This window comes from Phaenicophaeus curvirostris, chromosome 16 (genome assembly GCF_032191515.1).
Source record: "Phaenicophaeus curvirostris isolate KB17595 chromosome 16, BPBGC_Pcur_1.0, whole genome shotgun sequence".
Taxonomy (NCBI): domain Eukaryota; kingdom Metazoa; phylum Chordata; class Aves; order Cuculiformes; family Cuculidae; genus Phaenicophaeus; species Phaenicophaeus curvirostris.
Genome location: NC_091407.1, coordinates 9,527,154 through 9,545,662, shown reverse-complemented (window position 1 = coordinate 9,545,662; position 18,509 = coordinate 9,527,154). Strand labels below are relative to the sequence as shown.

The 18,509-nt window shown below is 56.5% G+C and overlaps 1 protein-coding gene across 1 annotated transcript; it reads right to left on the bottom strand.

Moving 5' to 3' along the window:
- Positions 1-6,307: 6,307 nt before the first annotated feature.
- AQP8 (aquaporin 8) lies at positions 6,308-11,626 on the bottom strand. Its single transcript, XM_069870505.1, has 5 exons — positions 11,288-11,626; positions 9,427-9,553; positions 8,452-8,660; positions 6,701-6,835; positions 6,308-6,360 (listed from the first exon to the last, which is right to left on the bottom strand). The coding sequence occupies exons 1-5, from the start codon at positions 11,542-11,544 to the stop codon at positions 6,318-6,320; spliced, it is 771 nt and encodes a 256-aa protein (XP_069726606.1). The 5' UTR covers positions 11,545-11,626; the 3' UTR covers positions 6,308-6,317.
- Between the last annotated feature and the right edge of the window lie 6,883 nt (positions 11,627-18,509).

The following is an 18,509-nucleotide window of genomic DNA, read 5'->3' as shown; positions in this document are numbered from 1 at the left end:
GCCTGGTAAAGAATCTCTTTGGTGCTGGGGAAAGCGAGGCGGAATGGCAGCGGGTGCGCAGGGGGTTTGCAGCCCTCACTAGGCTCCTCCGCCAGCCAGGGGCAAGTGGGGCTCGGGGGTCCCATCCCCCCCATCCCCTGGGCCCCCTCCCAGCAGGCACAGCTCGGTGCCCGCTCCTCTCCAGGGAGCCCGAGTGGGCTGCCGATGACAGTGAAAAGAGATTGAAGATCAATAAAATGAGGAATTGAAGTAGAAGCGGAGGGTGGGGAAGTGGAGGGAGGGATAAGCCCATCGCCCACTCGCCTTTCCCACTCTGCCATGGGGGCTGGGACCACTCGGTTGAGCTCCCAACGCCGAGCTGGGGGTCTCCTCCAACCTGCCCCCTATAAAACACCCTTATTTCCCTGCTGCCAGTGTTCGTGGGAGCCCCAGAGCTTTGCGTGCGGCGGTGAAGCTCCTTAGTGCTCTTTGCATATGTCTATGCTAATCAGCAGGGAGGTTGCTCTGGCATTTGTGCCTTGTTCTCAGGCTGTAGAGTAAATATAGCAGTGCAGGCTGGCGCAGCACTCTGGGCTGGCACAGGGATGTGGCACGGCAGCGAGGGATGCTGCCCAGCCTCCAGGTGTGTCCCCAGCCCCGTGGGCACCATCCAGTACAGGAGTGCACTAGCCCGTCCCCGCCCCTGCATTGCCTGGACCCCGTTAATGGCTCTAAAAGCTTCCTAGAATACATTTATACTCCCACTCTCTTCACCGCCGCTCCTCATCTCCTACATACAGATGCCAGCTAACGTGCGGTACCGGCTCCGCGCGTCATCGCCCACCTCCGCTGTCCCCCGCGTGCCCATGCTGTTCCCACACACCCATCGCCGTGGTCACCCCGACCCAGCAGCGAGCACCCATGGGAGCTCCCCAGGACACCGGCACCCCGGGCGGCTAGCAAGGTGCTCCAAGGGCTCACGCAGAGCCTCGGGAGCTGAGGTTGGAAGAGATGTGCCAGCCACACTGCGAGCTGTGCTGGGAGCCTTGTGCCCTGCCTGCTCCCACAGGGCTGCGGAGGCTGCGCTGCTCCCCGCTCCCATGACGCCCCTTGCAAAGAGCCACTGCTGCACCCTCTCCCCTGCAAGGCTCACCTAGACCCACAAACACCAGAGGAGCCTGGGGGCTGCACAGCCCTTGGCTTTTTCATGAAAGGTCTGCAACCCTCTACCCTGCCTGCATCCCAATTTTAGTGCAACTCATGGGTTTGGGGGCTTTTTCACACTGGCTGGGGCCACAGTCCCCCCGGTTTGCTCCCACGGGCAGGATGGGGCCAGGAGGCTGAAGAGCAGGTTGGTGCTGTGGGACTGGATCCAACCTTGGCTGGTGGGTACTGGTGAGGGACAGAGCATCCCACTGCCTCCAGCCATTCCCAGTCAAAGATGCTTGCATCCATGCTCCACAGCCACTGCAGTTCCACCCGACGGCCAAAATGAGCTAAAAGAATTAAATGTCCTTTTCTTTTGAAGGCTGTGATTTCTCCAGCTGCAAACTGGCAAAGAAAACCTTTACAGCAGAGCAAAGTGAGAATTCCCAGATGCTCTCATGAGGCATGTTCCAAAAAGCATTCATCCATCATTCCTTGCTGCAGCCACACTCCTGGCATCTCGTGCTGCCTCTGCTCGGGGATGCTGCTATTTTGAGGAGGCTTTGGAGGATCTGCACCGCCAGCCACCTCTAATCCTTCTGAGGGCCGAACTGGAAAATATCGGGGGGCTCCTCCTTTCCTGGATCGTGGAGTCAGGGGTGGTGGTGCCAGTGGAGGGGAACAGCGAGGCGTTGTTCTGCCTGTGAATGAAAAGCATTTTGTGAGCCCAGTGCGGTGCAGGCAGGGAATCGTCGCTCGGTGAGACTCCAGCACTGAGCAAACAACCACACCAGGGCCAGCACCGCTCAGCACCCGGCTGAGCTCATGGCCCCACTGATTGCTTCTTGCTACGAGCTCTGTTGTTTGATTAAGGCTAATGGGCAGAGTTATTGCTTCTTCAGCCCATTTTTCCCCACTGCCTGGACTGTTGTCACCCGTCCTGCTCCTGGAGGTGAGCTCAGGGGCATCGGTGAAGCGATGGAGCTGGGTTTCCTGCACCAAGGGACCCAGTCCTGCAGCGCTGATGTTTGGGATCCATGGCAGGGGGTTGGAGCTGGATGGGCTCTAAGGTCCCTTCTAACACAAACCGTTCTATGATTCTATCCCAGACAGGGGCCCAGAAGAACAGAGCTCCCTCCTGGCTGGCTCATCCCTCTCGCACACAGCTGGAAGGAGCAGCCACCCCCAACGCTGCAGACAGCGCGGATGAGCTGCTGCCTCCCAGCAGGGACCAAGCTGCTGCGCTTACAGCTGTGGCCACGCAAAATCGTGGCCATGGGGTGTCTCCAGGCAAGAGAAGGGCTGCGTCCCACCCAGGACTGTGCCAGGGCCAGGGCATCCTGCACTTCGCTGCCTCCTGCCAACTCCCTCTTCCCAGGGGGGCTGCTGGGCAGGTCTGCAGGCTGGGAAAGGACAGAGACTCAGTCGAATTAACCAGCTCTAATCCACATGTTTGCATGCTGCAGATCAGCTATTTCCAGCGCGATGCTGCTGCCAGCGGCTGCGTCCCACGCAAACACCAGGCAGGGCGGGCAGAGCCACGCTGGCAGCGAGCGGGGGCATCGGCTGCAGGTCGAGGTCGAGGCCACTGGCGTGAAACGTGGCTCCTGTGTGGTGGGGATAGCTCAGGCTCGGCTGGATCGGGCTCATCTGCTGCTGGACACCGGCGAGCCCAGCTCTGTTTTAGTGCCACCAGGGGCTTTGGCAGGAGCACCCCACCCTGGACAGACACATGTCCCCGCAGAGGGGCTGGCACTGGGGAGCCCGGGTGCAGGTGGCAGCACCGCTAACCTCCCCAGTCAATGTTTAACCAGGATATTTATCCAGAGTGAAAGAGCTGCAGCGTGAGGGCTGGAGGGGCTCAGGCAGGCACAGGGGCAGGTTTTCCCTGTGTCCCCCAAAGTGCTGGCATCAGCCACAGCCAATAGCGCCCAGGTGAGCACATGCATGACACCTGCAGAGCCCTCGGTGCTTCTCAAGGACCAGGCGAAGCGCTGGGCTCCCCAAAGCTTCCCACCACGCAGGGGGTTGAGCATCGGTATCCTCGCCAGCCCCAAACCTCAGCAATTATCACCCTGTGAGGTACCAGTGCCCCACGCCTGCCAGCTCCGGAGCGGCACCTCCATCCCAGTGGGTGCAAAGAACAGGGAAGGCACCAAGCGACGTCCCAGCTCTGCGGCAGATCCATGTGCCGACAAAAACGCGGTGCAGATCCATGGCCAGGCCTGATGCAAATTTAATTGAACGGGAATGAGATGTGTTTTATGTCCTTAAAGCACATTAAGTGCTTGGAAGTTAATTGGTATTTAATTAGCATAAATTAAGCTCTTTAATAATACTCAGGGAAAAACAACGCAGTATTACAGATGCTTTATTAAAAGTCATCCTGACGAATTAAAAATGAATGTGCTGAACACATCAGCAGCGAAACAGGGAAGCACATGTGGCCATGCATGGGCCAGTCCCCACCTCCTGCCCCCCTCGCCTGCACCCAGGCAACTCCAGCAGCGGTCACCAGCGTCACCACTCCAGCAGGACCGCAGCTCCTTATCCACCACCCTCATCCACCTGGAGAAGAGCCCTGGGGCCGGGGTGCGGGAGGAGCTGAGGTGCTGGAGGGAGTTGAGGGGTCAAAGCAAGCCAGGGTGCAGGAGGAACCAGGGTGCAGGAGGAGCTGGGGTGCAGGAAGAGCTGGGATGCAGGAGAGTAGTGTGGTGCAGGAGGAGCCAGGGTGGTGGAGGATTTGGGGTGCACAAGGAGCTGGGATGCAAGAGGCAGCTGGGGTGCAGGAGGGACTGGAGGTGCCAGAGGGAGCTGGGGTGCAGGAGGGACCCTGCCCCTGGCAGAGGCAGCTGCAGCCAGAAGCGTGTTTCCTGCGGTGTCGCAGGGTCGTGCTTCCTCTTGAAAGAGGAAGGTGGGTGCCCGAGCGTGGCAGCCGCCTGCAGCCGCGCTCCCACAGAGGTTTGCTCCCCGAGCAGGGGCCAAGGCAGGTTGGGGCCCCCAGCTCCCACCAGCACCCTCTTCTGTATCCCCCAAGGTCCCTCTGGGGAGAAAGCAGCCACTTTGCTCTTTGTTTGGTTTGGCAGTTTTTGTGGCATTGCCATGACAACGGTCCTAGTGACATCTTCACGCTATTTGTCTCCTTTTGCAGGTTGCATCATTTTCCTTCCTGCATGAGCAGCTGCCTGCGCCCCACGGGCCCGTGCTGCCCGTCGTGGGGTGCTGCGTCCCGCTGCCCAGCCCCGGGAGAGCTGCAGGCAAACACACACCCCCTGAGCCAAGGATGCTTTAATTCTGGAGGGTTTTCCTCACTTCAGCATCTCTACAGGCTTGGCCTTTCCTAGAAGTGATTACATCTGCGTGTGTGTGTGTGTGCGGGTCACCTCCTGGGCTGGGAAGAAAGCAAGCCAGCTGAAAATAGAGAGGTGACATTGCGCAGGGCTCTGCCAGCCCCACAGGGACAGTGGAACACCAGGAACGCCCTCCCTGCCACAGCAAAGCCGTTTCTGCCTCTGCGGAGCAGCCCAGGAGGAGGAGGAAACATCTGCTTCGCCCTGGGGTTTCCCGCTGGCAGTGGGAGAGGGGGAGCAGCCAGAGCCCCCAGCACCTTTCCTGGTCCTGGGAGGGTCCTGCTGCTCCCGCTTGCAGCAGCCTGGCCCATTCCCTCTCCCCGTGCCCTCCCAGCCCAGTTTCCAGGCTGGTGCTGGGGTGCTGGGCAGGGTGTGCAGCCCCGCTGTGGGGTCACGGCTCTCCCAGCGCTGCCCCACGCGTGCAGGGCTGCGAAAACATCAGGCAAGCCCCAAGTGGAGTGTTTGCCTCCTTAGGGGTGACTCAACCCCGTAATGTGAAGGGTTCCCTGTTGGGGATGTGATGGGAGAATGCACAATGACACCCGTGTGCTGGTTTAGCACCCAATGAGCCCCCCGAGCAGTGGGGCTGCAGTCCCTACAGACCCCACGGCACAGGCTGGGGACACAGATGAGTCAGGGCCGAGCTGCCATAGGGGACAGGGACCCGGGTGACGTCAAGCTGCCATGCTGGCTCCTCGCCCCCTGCCCACACAGCTCCATCACCCTCCCTCTGCTGACTCCTCCTGCTCACGGCAGCAGCTCCTCTGCCAAGGCAGCCCCCTCCCCTCGTCTGTGGACACCCAACATTCACCATGGGAGGGATGGACCCACTCTGGAATCTCAGCTGGTGCCTCACCCCAGCCTTCCTGGTGCAGGGAAGTATCCCAGAAACCAGACTGCCACCAGAGCTCCCTGCTCCCATTATCCCTCTGCGTGGCAGGCCACAAGCAAAAACCACTCGGCATCATCCTGGACCTGCACGAGGACCAGCAGCTGACCCACAGCACCAGCTGGAGGAGCATCCTGCTGTGCTGGGACACGGCTCCTTGTGGGCTGGATGCTGAGGGAGGAACGGGTGGAGATAGCAGGGATGCTCAAGTGGGAGATAAAAGCAGGAGCCGGTGTGGGGTTGGGCACGGAGCCTCACAGCGCCCATCACCACGCTCAGGGCCAGGGTGGTCCCGCAGGTGTGTGCGGGGCAGACGGAGCCAGCTGCATCATCACAACTGATCAGGAAGAAGCTGAATATCGATTAGTGTCAGCGCTGGTGGGTGATGCCGCACAGTATCTGGGCTCGGCTGCAGGACTCAGCCCCTCGTCACCTCAGAAGGAGCATGGCAGGTTCCTCACGGGGCATTTGGGAACCAGCGGGTCTCATCGCCCATCCTGGGGAGAAGAGGCTCCTGAAGAGCAGCCCAGCACTCGGCTGCTGGACACGGCTGCACAGCCCAGAGCCCTGGGCAGCGGTGCCCACCCTGGAGGGCACAGGGCTCCGAGCACCGCAGGCACCCAGGCATGGCCCTGCTGGGAAAGATGCTGTGCCTGGCTGATGCTGGGAGAGGTCAGGACCTTGTGGGCACCGGTGTCGGTCAGAGGGTGCTCCTGGTGAGCTGGTCCTGCAGCCGGGTCTGGCTGAGCCTTGGGAACTGCGGTTGGAGTGGTCCCTGGCTGGGCTGCGCTGCTTTCCACTGTCCTTGCAGCGCAAGCGTAACATCTCCGGATCATGGGCTGCCTGGAGGCGCAGAGGGGAGGCAGGATGGTGAGGAACAGGGTGGGGGGCTTCATCCCAGCTGTGCTGAGCCACGCTGGCTGCCCACAGCAGGTCAGCGACGATGCCCGGCATCACTTCAGGATCAGGCGGATGTTCCGGTCGCCCATCAGGAGCCTTTGGGGAGGAGAAACAGAGAGAAACTCCAGGTTAGCATTTTTGCCATTGTAAGCCTGCAACAGAAACCCAGCAACAGCCCATGCATGGCCAGTCCAAGTGTGGATTTAGCCCCCTGAGAAGACATGGATGGAACAAACGTGGATTTGGGGACACGTTGGACCTTTGCTGTCACGTTTTCCTCGTGGGGAAGAGAAGGGAATCTCCAGCCTCTGGCCACCCCTCCAGAAACGTGGCCACCCACAGCCTGGGCGCAGGGGGCAGCGAGGGCAGGGCAGAGCCCCGAGGCAGCAGGGAAAGGGGCTCAGCCTGCGCCGCTCCACTCTCCTCCACCACATACCTCGCCAGCGCGCCAACGAGGAGGGCAGCGATCACTGGTGCGACCCAGTAAACCCAGTGATAGTCCCAGTAGTTCGCGACCACCGCTGGCCCGAAGGCTCTGGCAGGATTCGTACAGGCTCCAGACACGCCACCTCTGCAAGAGGAACGAAGCGGCTGCGTCAGCCGTGCGAGACGGGAGAGCGGCACCCGTGCCCTCGCTGCCAGGGGGAGGCAGATCCTTGCTGGTTTGGGGCCACTCCGGGCTCTCTCAGTGCCCGGGATGGTTTGTTTCTGCAGCACAGGAACCAGCCTGGTCTCAACAGCTGCTGGCACTGGCCTTCGCTCGCTGGTGTTTGCAAGTCATCGGGGGAAACAACGCAGAAAAGAGGGAGCCCAGAGGAGGCCATGGAGATGATCTGAGGGCTGGAGCACCTCCCGTGTGAGGCCAGGCTGGGAGAGTTGGGGTTGTTCAGCCTGGAGAAGAGAAGGCTCTGGGGAGACCTTAGAGCAGCTTCTGGGACTGAAAGGGGCTCCAGGAAAGCTGGGGAGGGGCTCTTGGTCAGGGAGTGCAGGGAGAGGATGAGGTCAATGGTTTTCAGCTGGAAGAGGGCAGATTGAGATGAGATTTTAGGAAGAAATGTTCTCCTGTGAGGGTGGGGAGGCCCTGGCCCAGGTTGCCCAGAGCAGTGGTGGCTGCCTCATCCCTGGAGGGGTTCAAGGCCAGGCTGGATGGGGCTTGGAGAAACTGGTGTCCCTGCTCATGGCAGGGGGTGGAACTGGATGGGCTTGGAGGTCCCTTCCAACCCAGACCACTCCATGGTTCCATGAAAACTCCACGTAGGGTGGAATCAGAAGTCTTGTGCCTGTTTTGGGGCTGACCGGGAGCTGAGCTTTTAAAGAGGGAAAGCTCCATAGCACGCACGGATAGCAGAGAGGGGCAGGAGAGACAGCGGCTCTTACAGATTAAAGAGAACTGCAACAGATAAATATTTGCCCATGAGGTTTGTGCAGTGTTTAAATGAGCGTCTGAATCCCGCTAGAGGGGGTGCTGCCTTAACTAAACAACCCATTAGCATTCGTAATTGCGTGCACTCGTTATCAGATTGCATGGCACAAGACCCAGGCTGCTTGCCCAAACCGCCCGCCTGTGCCGAGGCTGAGCTTGGCAGCCCTTCCAGCTGCCACGAGGGCACACGGCAAGGAACCCATCCGGATAAACCCGCTCCTGTTTGCTCAGGGCTTCCTATGACAAACATTGCCCGTGCAGCCTTTCAGGTTTATCAGCCCTTAATGAGCGCTTGTAAAGGCTGCTGCGGCTGGAGGGCCACGCGCTGGGCTCGAGCCACCGGCCTAGGCTGGTCCCTCAAATTGTCAAGGGGCAGTGGACTCATTGGCCACAGTCTTCAGCGCGCCTGGCTCTCCTCAGCTGCCCTGGCCAGTAGGTCCTGTGTTGTGCCATGAAGGAACGCATCGCATCCCATCGCATCCCATCACATCCCATCGCATCCCATCGCATCCCATCGCATCCCATCGCATCCCATCCCTGGCATGGGCACTGTCCCCTCCCCAGTGTAGGATGCAGCATCTGCGGTGCAGGCTGGGGACGGGGCAGTGGAGCCCTGGCGCTGGGTGCTTGGAGCTCTGCTCAGCCAGCACTGCTGGGAGCTCTGAGCACAAGCTCCATCCCTGCAGCCCATGATTCCATCCTGCCCTCCTGCTCGAGGCACCGTGGCTGGTGGGAACATGCAGGGAGACGATTCGCAAGCTCACCCCACCAGGACGTTGACCGTGACAACGAAAGCGATGCAGATGGGCACCAGCGGGGTCTTGGTCTTCTCATTGACGGCGCCCATGAAGGCCACAAGGATCATGAAGGTCGTCATGATGATCTCGCACCCAAGGGCAGAGCCGATCTGATTGTCTGTCGTGATGGCATTGAAGGCTCCTCCTACAGCAAACCTCTCACTTGGCACCACCGCCTGCACGAGGGGAGCCCTGTTAGTGCCATCCACGCTCCATATTGTGGGCTTGAGCGGGCATATGTGCTCACTGTCAGGACAGCGTGGGCGGGCGTAGTGTCAGGGTAAAGAGGAGCTAATCTCATCACTTTCTTCCTGAAAGCCTAAACGTCTGGCAAATATAAACTCATTAGTGAAGGCTCTTAGCATCTCCTGAGATAATGAGCCAGCTCCCTCACTCTGGGCAGGATGAGGCTCACCTGGCCACCGACAGCTTCACGGTAGCCACACGGCACCAGGATGCTGCAAACCAGACAGAAATGAGCCTCACAGCGCAGCGCCATGAGGATTAGTGCAGGCAAACGCTGGGTGTGCGGCAGCTGGGGCCACAGAGGGGCTGTGCATTGCTCTGCACCTGCTCAGGGCATCACAGCCAACCTCTGGGGAGTGGGTGCTACCAAGAACTCATCAGGCAAGCCCCAGAGTGCCGTGTGAGGCGGCTCCCCAACATCTGCACAGCACCACCACGGGTGAGTTGTCCACATCCTGCAGTCGGAGCTGGGAGGAGGAAGCAGGAACCCTGGCCCCAAGTGCCAGCCAAGCCCCACGTCCATGCAGCAAAGCTGTGAGCCGAGAAATCCACACTCTTAATTACCCACAGAATTGATGCATGGAGACCCCTCACCCTCCCCATTACACACACTGCTGCTGGAGACCCCGAGGCTGGGGCAGAGTCCCTGCACCCCAGCGCTAGCCCTGGGTAAAGAAACAACCCCAGCATCTGTACCTTTGCCAGGCCGGCTCCTATCATCCCTCCGCAGAGCTGGGAGATGCAGTAAGGAAGAACCATCGTCATGTTCAGCCCACCGACCAGCCACATGGCCAAGGACACGGCGGGGTTCAAGTGGCTTCCACTGCGAAGGAGAGAGGAGCGTCAGAGAGGGGTCACCCCTGCGTGGGGATCCCTCCTGTGGGGTGAGCTGCTGCAGCGCGACCGGAGAAAGAGAACAGAGCTGGGGAAGGGGCTAAAGAACAAGGGTTATGAGACGCGGCTGAGGGAACTGGGGCTCCAAGTGGCACAAATGAAGCAGGTGCCCAGCCTGGCAGGACACATGGACCTGGGAAGGCGGGCAATGGCACAAGAGCAGTTGGACAGGGCTGAGGCCACCTCCCAGCTGGGCTCTGCTGGGGTTCTCATGGTTTATCTGCCTCTGCTCGATGTACGTGCGAAGGTGCCCAGGTCTCTCCACATCCAGCCCATGTGGCCCTGGGAAGGCTGGCAGGAGCTGGTGTTCAACTCGTTCATCTTGAGGACCACATGCAAGACAAACTCAGATACCTTCTAATTAAAACAGATAAACCACGAGACACACGTTAATAAACAAGTTTCATAACCAATCAGCCCTAATAGTTGCTGGTGAAGGCAATGAGTAAGAGTGTCTAGGAACTATAATTACATCTTACTCTTCAGCTGTAATTAAAGACCCATCATACGAGAGCAAGAAGTTGCGTCGTCTAGGCTAGGAAATGTCTCAGCAGGATGGGGCTCTGGCTGCAAACGCCCCTGCGAAGGTGGGAGCCTGGGAGCTAAAGGAGGACCTGACTACGAGCGAGGTTCAGAGCAGGCTGCGGTGGGGACGGCAGCCCGGCCAGCGAGTGCTCAGCCCGAGCCAGGCTCCCCTGGTCCAACCATTTGGACTAAAACATCTCCCTGGCAGGACCCTGACCCAACTCTTCCTTCCCTCAGAGCAGATGCCTCTGCAGCCCCTCAGCACAAATCCCCCTGTGCTGCTCCCCTCGCCGGTGCCTTCACCGTGCCGAGGGCTCGGGGTGCAGCGGGCGCTGGGCTTAGCTCCACCGGCACATGGCACCCCAGGTCGCCAAGTCCCCATCGCTCAAGCCTCACCCTGCTGTGTTCTCCCCGCTACTCAGGCACTGCTAAATTCCCAGTCAATTTGCTCCGGACCCCAAGGCTCCCATGTGAGCCCGGCCAAGCCCCCTCCATGGCCTGGGGAAGGTTGGGGTTGTGTCCCAGGTCAGAGCCACCCCATTCCTGGGCTGCGACTGGAATGAGACTCCACAGGTACTGTCTCAGCTTCTCCCTTCAGGATAAATCTATATCTTGGCATCAGGCACCACCGTTTTCAACAGGCATGTTTGTCTAAAAGTTGCTTTTGAGGAATTGAAACCGTTTGTAAACGGAATCCGTTGTTTTCACCTGAAAATACACAGGGAAGCAGCAAGCCCGGGTCAAAATGTTTCATTCTGACAACCTTTTAAAAGGAAACCTCTCAGCTTTCCAAAGGAATTGTTTCCATTGCAGCTGTGACCATTTTTATTAAAAGGGGATGGAAATACAAGGTTGTGATCAGAAGCCAAGCGAACTCCCTCAAACACGAGGTGTTAACAGATGACAACTCCTGAGCAGCCGTGTTGACCGAGTGGCTCAGGACAGGTCTGACGGGTGGATGCAGCCCCCGGCACCGGCCGCTCTTAGAATCATAGAATCACCAGGTTGGAAAAGACCCACTGGATCATTGAGTCCAACCATTCCTATCAAACACTAAACCATGCCCCTCAGTGCCTCGTCCACCCATCCCTTAAACCCCTCCAGGGAAGGTGACTCAACCACCTCCCTGGGCACTTACCTGATGTCTCCCAGGGCAGCGACGATGACGCCCGCAGCCAGCCCGTGCACCAGGGCGGCCTGCATCTTCTCCGTGCCCGGCACAACCTCCATCACGGAGACGCAGCCGGTGAAGACGAAGAGCGCGGTGCCCAGTAGCTCGGCCACGCAGGGCTGGACGTAGCGCTCAAACCAGTGAGGCTGTGAGGGTTTGGATTTGACGTCGACGTCCAGCATCGCTTCCATGGCTAGCGTGTGGCTGCGCTCAGGAGAGGCCATGAGCAGGGCTGGAACAACACAGGCAGAGCCCAGGTGGATTGAAGAGATGCTGCGGAGCAGAGGGCTTGGAAGACCGGAGAAGTAGGCTGGGGTCCCCGAGGGGCCCTGGTGCAGGGATGAGGTCCCTGGAGGAGCACCCTCTTGTCCCCCGCCAGGCTCCCCTCGACCCGTGTGAAGAGGGAGTGGACGGGAGGCTCTAAAAAACAGATTGGATTTGCATTGCTTAAAAAAAAAGGGGCAATAAAAGCAGATAGGCCAGCCCCCAGGAATATAAAAGCTCTTTATCACCGCCTTTCCTGGGTTCAAGGCTTTGGGTTTTTTCCCTTGGTTTTTCTTTTTTGTTGTTGTTGTTGTCATTGTTTTATGGTTTTCTGCTAACACTCAGGATGTGATTCCTTTCACACAGATACCTGGAGTGCTGGCACCTCGGCAGAGCCTGGTGGCTGCCCTGCCTGTGCCACACGTGCCCAAAGGGCCACAGCATCCCCTGCACGGGGCACACAGGGATCCAGCATCACCTTGAGAAACAGTTTGTGGAGCTCCAGGGAGGGAAAACCCACTCCTTGCGAAAAATCACCTCTGGCCAAAGCCCAGGGGTAGCACAAGAGCCCAGAAAGGGACGCACAAGGAGCAAGGGAGAAGACAGCACCCTGGGGAAAGGCATCAGGAGTAGCTGCTCTGACACAGGGAGGCAAACCAAACCCCCCAGAGCCAGCCCAGGCCACAGAACCATGTCTGAGGTTACCCGTGGAAGGCAAACACTTCCTCCAAAAACTGCTGGATGTTGGTAGTTCTGGGCACGGCAAACACGGGTTTTACTTTGTGTTACTGCAGGAACATTTAAGCAGCTTTAAATCCTCAGACAGCATCAGCACAGAGAGCCCTGTCACTGCATCGCTTTGTACACACCCAAGCAGCACGACCCATTTGCTTCCAGGCACCAAAGCATCTTGCCTGAAGCACAGTCCCAGCAGATTCCTCCCAGCCTCTGCCCTCACCCTGCCTGGAGCAGGGGTCTCGGTCCCCCTTGCACAGCTCTCAAATAGCACATTGCTGGTGAGAGAGCCGAGGGATCGACCAGCAGCTTTGAAAGGTCTTGTTGATCACACGCTTAACCCAAGATCTCCTCAACCCCACTGCCCCCCATAAGGCATCACCCCCAGAAAACCAGAATCATAGAATCACCAGATTGGAAAAGACCCATCGAATCATCGAGTCCAACCATTCCTATCAAATACTAAACCATGAAATCGAGGCACAGGGGAGGCCAAGCGGCTGCAGGGGGACAGGAGGTGGCCACAGCCTGGCTGGGGATGCTGGGCACTGCCGACCCGCTCCTGGCCACGTGTGTCTCTGGGGCTGCATCCCACCCCGCCGGAGCCGAGCACCGTGGCATTTCACCTCCTTGAGCAATCGCCTGCCGCGTTCCATGTTTGTGGTGGGTAATCACGGATTGGGGGTTTATAGATAGTTTTTTTCCTCTCGTAAGCAAAGGTAAAGAACGCCACTGATGTTTTATGGTGTTTTCACAAGACACTGGGGATGGGAAGGAAATTTCCACTTGCCTGTCCCAGGGAGGGCTGCTGCTGGCCACACGACCGACAGGGATCAGGCCAGAGATATGAAGGGATCCCAGTCCAGGCACCGCTAACTGAGCCTCTGCTGACTCCGCTCCCCTCTCACGAGCTTGCTCCCCACAGACAAAACGCCTTGGCAGCAGGTTATCAGAATCACTGGAATACGGAGAGTGAGTGGGGGGGTTGGCTGGTGCTTGGGGCTCCTCTTTGAACTCCCCACATGGAGCTGCGGAACATGAACATACCCAATTCCATATCATTGGCTTGCAGGCCACAGTGATTCGAGCAGGTTTCCATGAATGCATCAATTCATCTGCCACTGCGTCTCCCTGCACAGCCAGGCCAAGGTGCCATTGAGAGAGATTTCAACTCTTGCTGAAGGAATCTAGTTTCCATTTATTTTATGTTATGAGAGATTAATGTAACACGTATCCAGGTTTCACCTGTTGCTTCTCACCAGCAGCTCTCAAAGCCCTGCACAAGTGATGCTGCCATCGCGTTGGTGTTCCAGGAGGCAGCTGAGCTGCCCCCGATAGCTGGCAGGGATGACAAGGGTGGAATCAGCCCCTGGCTCAGCCACCTCCGCCAGCACAGAGGCAGCAAAACAGCCCCTTCCAGACACCGCTGCCACGTGCACGGTGCAGGAACGCTGCCAGCATCGATGCCATCACACCCGGACTACGGGCACACAGGCTGCTGTGATGGCTCCCAGCAGCGGTGGCTTCGGAGCGCTGGGAGGTCACAGCCCCAAAGTGGAGATTAACCCTACGTCCTTGGCTTTTAAACATTTACCACTATTGTTTGGGAGCAGGGATGTTTGCCTGAGCCTTCTGGAGGAAATGCTCTGCGTTCCGGCAACAAAGGCATTAATTATTACTAAGCACAGGACTGAAACGACAGAAGAGGAGTGTGATCTAGAGGGAACGCATTTCCCTCATCAGTAGGGCCTCCAGCCAAGTGGCTCCACACCAAGTACCAGCCCATGTCTGCCAGGCAGGACTGGGGAAAACCACAGGAGGAACCAGCTCAGGGAATTCCAGTACAAAACACTGTACGATTTGTTTGGGGAGATTAGAGAAAGGAGATGAAAATGCGCAGGGCCACAGATTCACAGAACTGATCGAAAAGTCAGGCTGGCAGTTTCTTGTCCTTCTTCCTAGTCCAGGGAACGCTGCTGTTCTTTCACCACTGCCTCCGTCTAAGGATGCTACAAAGGAAAATAACACTCTGCACATGTAACGTGAGTTTATCTTAAAAACAGGGACAAGACCAGAAGAATAACATAGTGATGACTTCTCAGCAGTGCTCAGCTGTGGCTCCTAGCACACCCTTGAGCACGTAAATCCTGCCTAAATATCCTGATGGACAAACACGACTAAGCAATCGCTTGGGTCCTCACCAAACCATCCCAGTACGCGCAGTGCAGGGGCAGAACCTGACCCAGCAGCACAGGCAGGTAAAACACAAACTGGCCACGATGGAATCATCTACGGTGCTCAGCTGTGCTGCACTGAGAAGGGTCAGGAGTGCAAGCAACACAAAGGGACACAGGGCTGCTCAGTGTGGTCACAAGCTACAGCACTAACAAGACAAGTATGGGCAAAGCAAGGAACTCCAGACTCGGGAAACAGCATCACCTTGGCACACTCGGGGCTGCCCAACCCCTCCCATGCAGTCAAAGGTTTACAGCAGCAATATCACGATCTATATTTATCTCATGAATTGGCAGAGGTGGTGTTGGATTCCTCTCATAGTTACCCTGAACTGCAACTTTCTTGCACTTAAAGTTCTTGAGCACAATACGTTTTCCAAAGCACGTGTTAAGCGGTTGCTGCAGACCTTAAGCTACCACTCAGTCCAACGCTTCTCCGCATCCTCCTTTGAAGAAGCTGCTCCAGCACCTGTCTAGAGATACCACTAGCACCCAAAGAAAGCCCCCCTGCTTGTAGCACCCCTCACAGACCAGACTAAAGACTCAGCGCTAAGGTTTGCTCAGTAAGAAACGATGCTCACGGGGAAAAGCGTGGGGATGAGAACGGATAAATCTGTTCATATCAGCAGATGCTTATTTTGTCCTTGTTTGTGCTTGCACCAATTTGTTAAATAAGCAACAACAGCAACTGTGTCAACCAGTGAAGGGAACGGGGGCACAAAAAAGGCTTCGCAAGAGCCTTTTCAGGAATCGGAGAGAATGTTTCCCATCTCCATCCACCTGACAGAAGAACAAGGACACCTCTGTTCTATCCAGCACCCCCCCCAAACATTTCATTCTCTTTCTCCCCGCTTCACCACACGGATCTGCAACCTTTCATTTGCTTTTCTATCCAAACCATAGCGTCCAACCACCCAGAGCCACGGTAGTCACGGAAGAACACGCTCAAGGGCCATTAACATTTTACAATGCTTGAACGCAGGACTAGAGCACGTGGCGTCCCTGTTGGATCGTGCCATTTATAGGACAGATTTCTGACTGCATGCCTATAAAAAAGTTACCACAAAGTTTTTGAGTGCGGCACAACGGTGCTGCTGGAGGGAAGGAGCCCAGCATCACCAGCACTCATGGTCAGCTCTTTTAAAAAGCAATAAAGGCAAAGGCAACTCATTTGACACTGCCTTATCTTTGCAGTATTTGTCTTGGAGACTGATAATCTTCACGATTACCCAACTCATACTGAATGAGAGCTGGCAGGGCTGTTTGCAGCTCATCGGGTTAGCTGACCTCTGCCCGCGCAAGATTCCATATTGCAGAACAGTTTTACTTCAAAGCGCTACCATAACCTGGAGCACAGATGGAAATTTCCAAGGGCTCTCAGTACAGACTTAAGTTTGCTGGAAACCAGGGACAGATTTGGGTCAGTTCTGCACACACAGAGCAGACTGGTTTTTGAGAAGGGAAAAATCACCTGTGGGATAAAGACACGCTTAGACCTTAATTCTGGTATTTAACATTAAAATCCACCAGGCTCTCAAAGAAGGGACAGATGCTCCTCGTCCCGTGCAGCGCACACACATTGGGACCTTCCCTGCAGTCACTCAGCTGCCCACAACCATCCTGCACTACCCTGACTGCAACCAAGAGTTCCTGCCCTCAATAACCACGTTTCCCTGGGTCCCAGCAGCACAGAGACCTGAGAAATCTTGTAAGCACAAAATGAGGAGCTGGTAACTCTGCAGAGAATCTTGAAACGCCCTGTGCTAAGTCAACAACCACTTTTCTTCAAGTGCCTAGAGCTGCATAAACCCTGTAAGGAATTAAATAATTGGATTTTCTAGAAGAGGAACACTTTTATCCATTTTTTAAGAGAAAGTAGGCAATGATCAGGCATGTGTCACCTGGCTGGAAGACAGGCACAGTGAAGTGTAATCACCTGAGCTGTGGTTGGAGCTTGGACAGAGCGAGAATCAAGATCCAGGACTCGCCACAGAGCAGATACAAGGATTTTCTTGTACCTGTCGCGAAGAATTTGTGACTGGCATCTCAACGGCAGGCAAGGACCACGTGCTCTGACTCCCTCGGTTTGCCATGGCAACTGGACTCAGCATCCTCGTTGTGCAAATGCTTCACAACCACAGACACAGGGAGAAGCAGAGAGGATCCACAGCATCTTGCTTCAAGAACAGCAAGTATGACCAGGCACAACTCCTCTGGTCGCCCTTTCCTGCTACCTACCCTTCCCTGGGAGAGCTCCTTCAGTGGAACCTCCATCCCTCCACACACCCCACAGCCCAGACCCTGCAGCCGCCAGGTCCATCTCCTTTCAAAGCCCCAAGCAAGGCCACAGCCAGCCTGGCCCTCGTTGTCACTGCAGGTCCCACGTTCCCCACCCTCTCCGAAGGCACTGAACATCAGGGACAGCCTCACTGTCCACCTTGCAGTTGACACAGAGTAGGAGGACATGGGGAGATGCAACTTTTCAGCTGTTCCACAACCCATTAGCAACATAGTGAGGAACAACATCCTCAGCTCCTCACTATAGACTTGCAGGCGAACTTTTTGATTATATCAGCTTTCCTGTTGTTAACGTAGTTACAGAAAAAGATATTCAGCAGGAAAGAGGAAACTATTTCAAGTGATTTTAAGTGATCTTCAGTGAAATGACACAGGCATGGCTGTGAATGGAGACCAGAGCTAAATTCAGGGTGGATATGTGACATCCCAGTGGCAGGGGTGACAGCAAGGTGCCCTCATCGAGGGGCAGGCACCAGTCCGGTCTGCGCTCGGCCTCCTCAGCCAGCAGAGTCATAGGCAGTGACTGCACTGCAGGCAGGGCCAGGCAAAACCCTCTGAGCAGCGGGGGAAGCCCAGCAGGGCAGGAGGCTGCAAAGGGAACGATTGACGTCCTGCACTCTGCCCTTGGCTGGCTGGAGCAATGCAGCTGACACTCAACTCACAGCTCACTTGAACTTAAATGAGCTTCTTTCCCCCCTTTAAACAAACCATTTGCAGGGATGAACTTTTTTGTACTGTCAGTACCAGTAACCCAGGTGAAAGCCTGGGCTGGGAGCAGAAGAGAGAGGCTCCCAGGAGCCATCACTAACAAGCAGAGAGCAGCAGAACACAAAGGCCACCTCTCCTGGTGAGAAAACGTTTCACAGCCCTTTTCAGCTAGCAGCTTTCCAGTAAGGAAGCATTGTTTCAGCAGCAGGCACCCTCTGAACCCAAAGATTCCCTGAAGAGAGACAAAAGATCTCTCTCAGTTGTCACGATCGTGAAAGTGAGACTGCCTGTACCCGTCCCCCCGCCACGAGCTCCCGAGGTGTCTCAGCTTCCTCTGATCCCGTTGCAGCCCTGAAGCACAAGGTGACCCACTTTCCTCACCACTGTTGGCAACCCAGCTAGAGAAGACTCCTGAAGAGTTCCAAGAGGAACGATTTCCCTTCTCCTAGCTGGATGCTGAACCATTCAGGTGAATTGCTGCAAGATGGGCAGTCAGACTCTAGATGAGGATCGAGCAGGGCACCATTGTGCATTTCATCCCATGGCACCACCTCTGCTCCCATGTCGCATCCTTCAGCGCTTCCCTCAGATGAACAAATTCTACAATGGCCTAAAATAGAAACAGATGAGCAGAAATTCCACCAATATCTGCCTCGTGCAAGCAGAAACACCATTTCCAAACACAAAGAGGATGAAACCGTGGCAAGTAAGACAACAAAAAAATCGATGGAGTGCAAGAACAGCTCCTGCAGCAAGCTGCATTCAAAGCCTTTTGTATGAAAAACACAACCGCTCGGCAACTGCATCCTAGATGCTGACCAGTTCAGAGGGAACAGACCTGTTTGTTCTAGAGCAGGTAGGACCTCGGCTCAGCTTCCACTCAAAGATGTTAAGAGAGGCTCAAGGAACATGAGCTCAAAAAGGGGAAGCACCCAACATCTAGTCCTGCT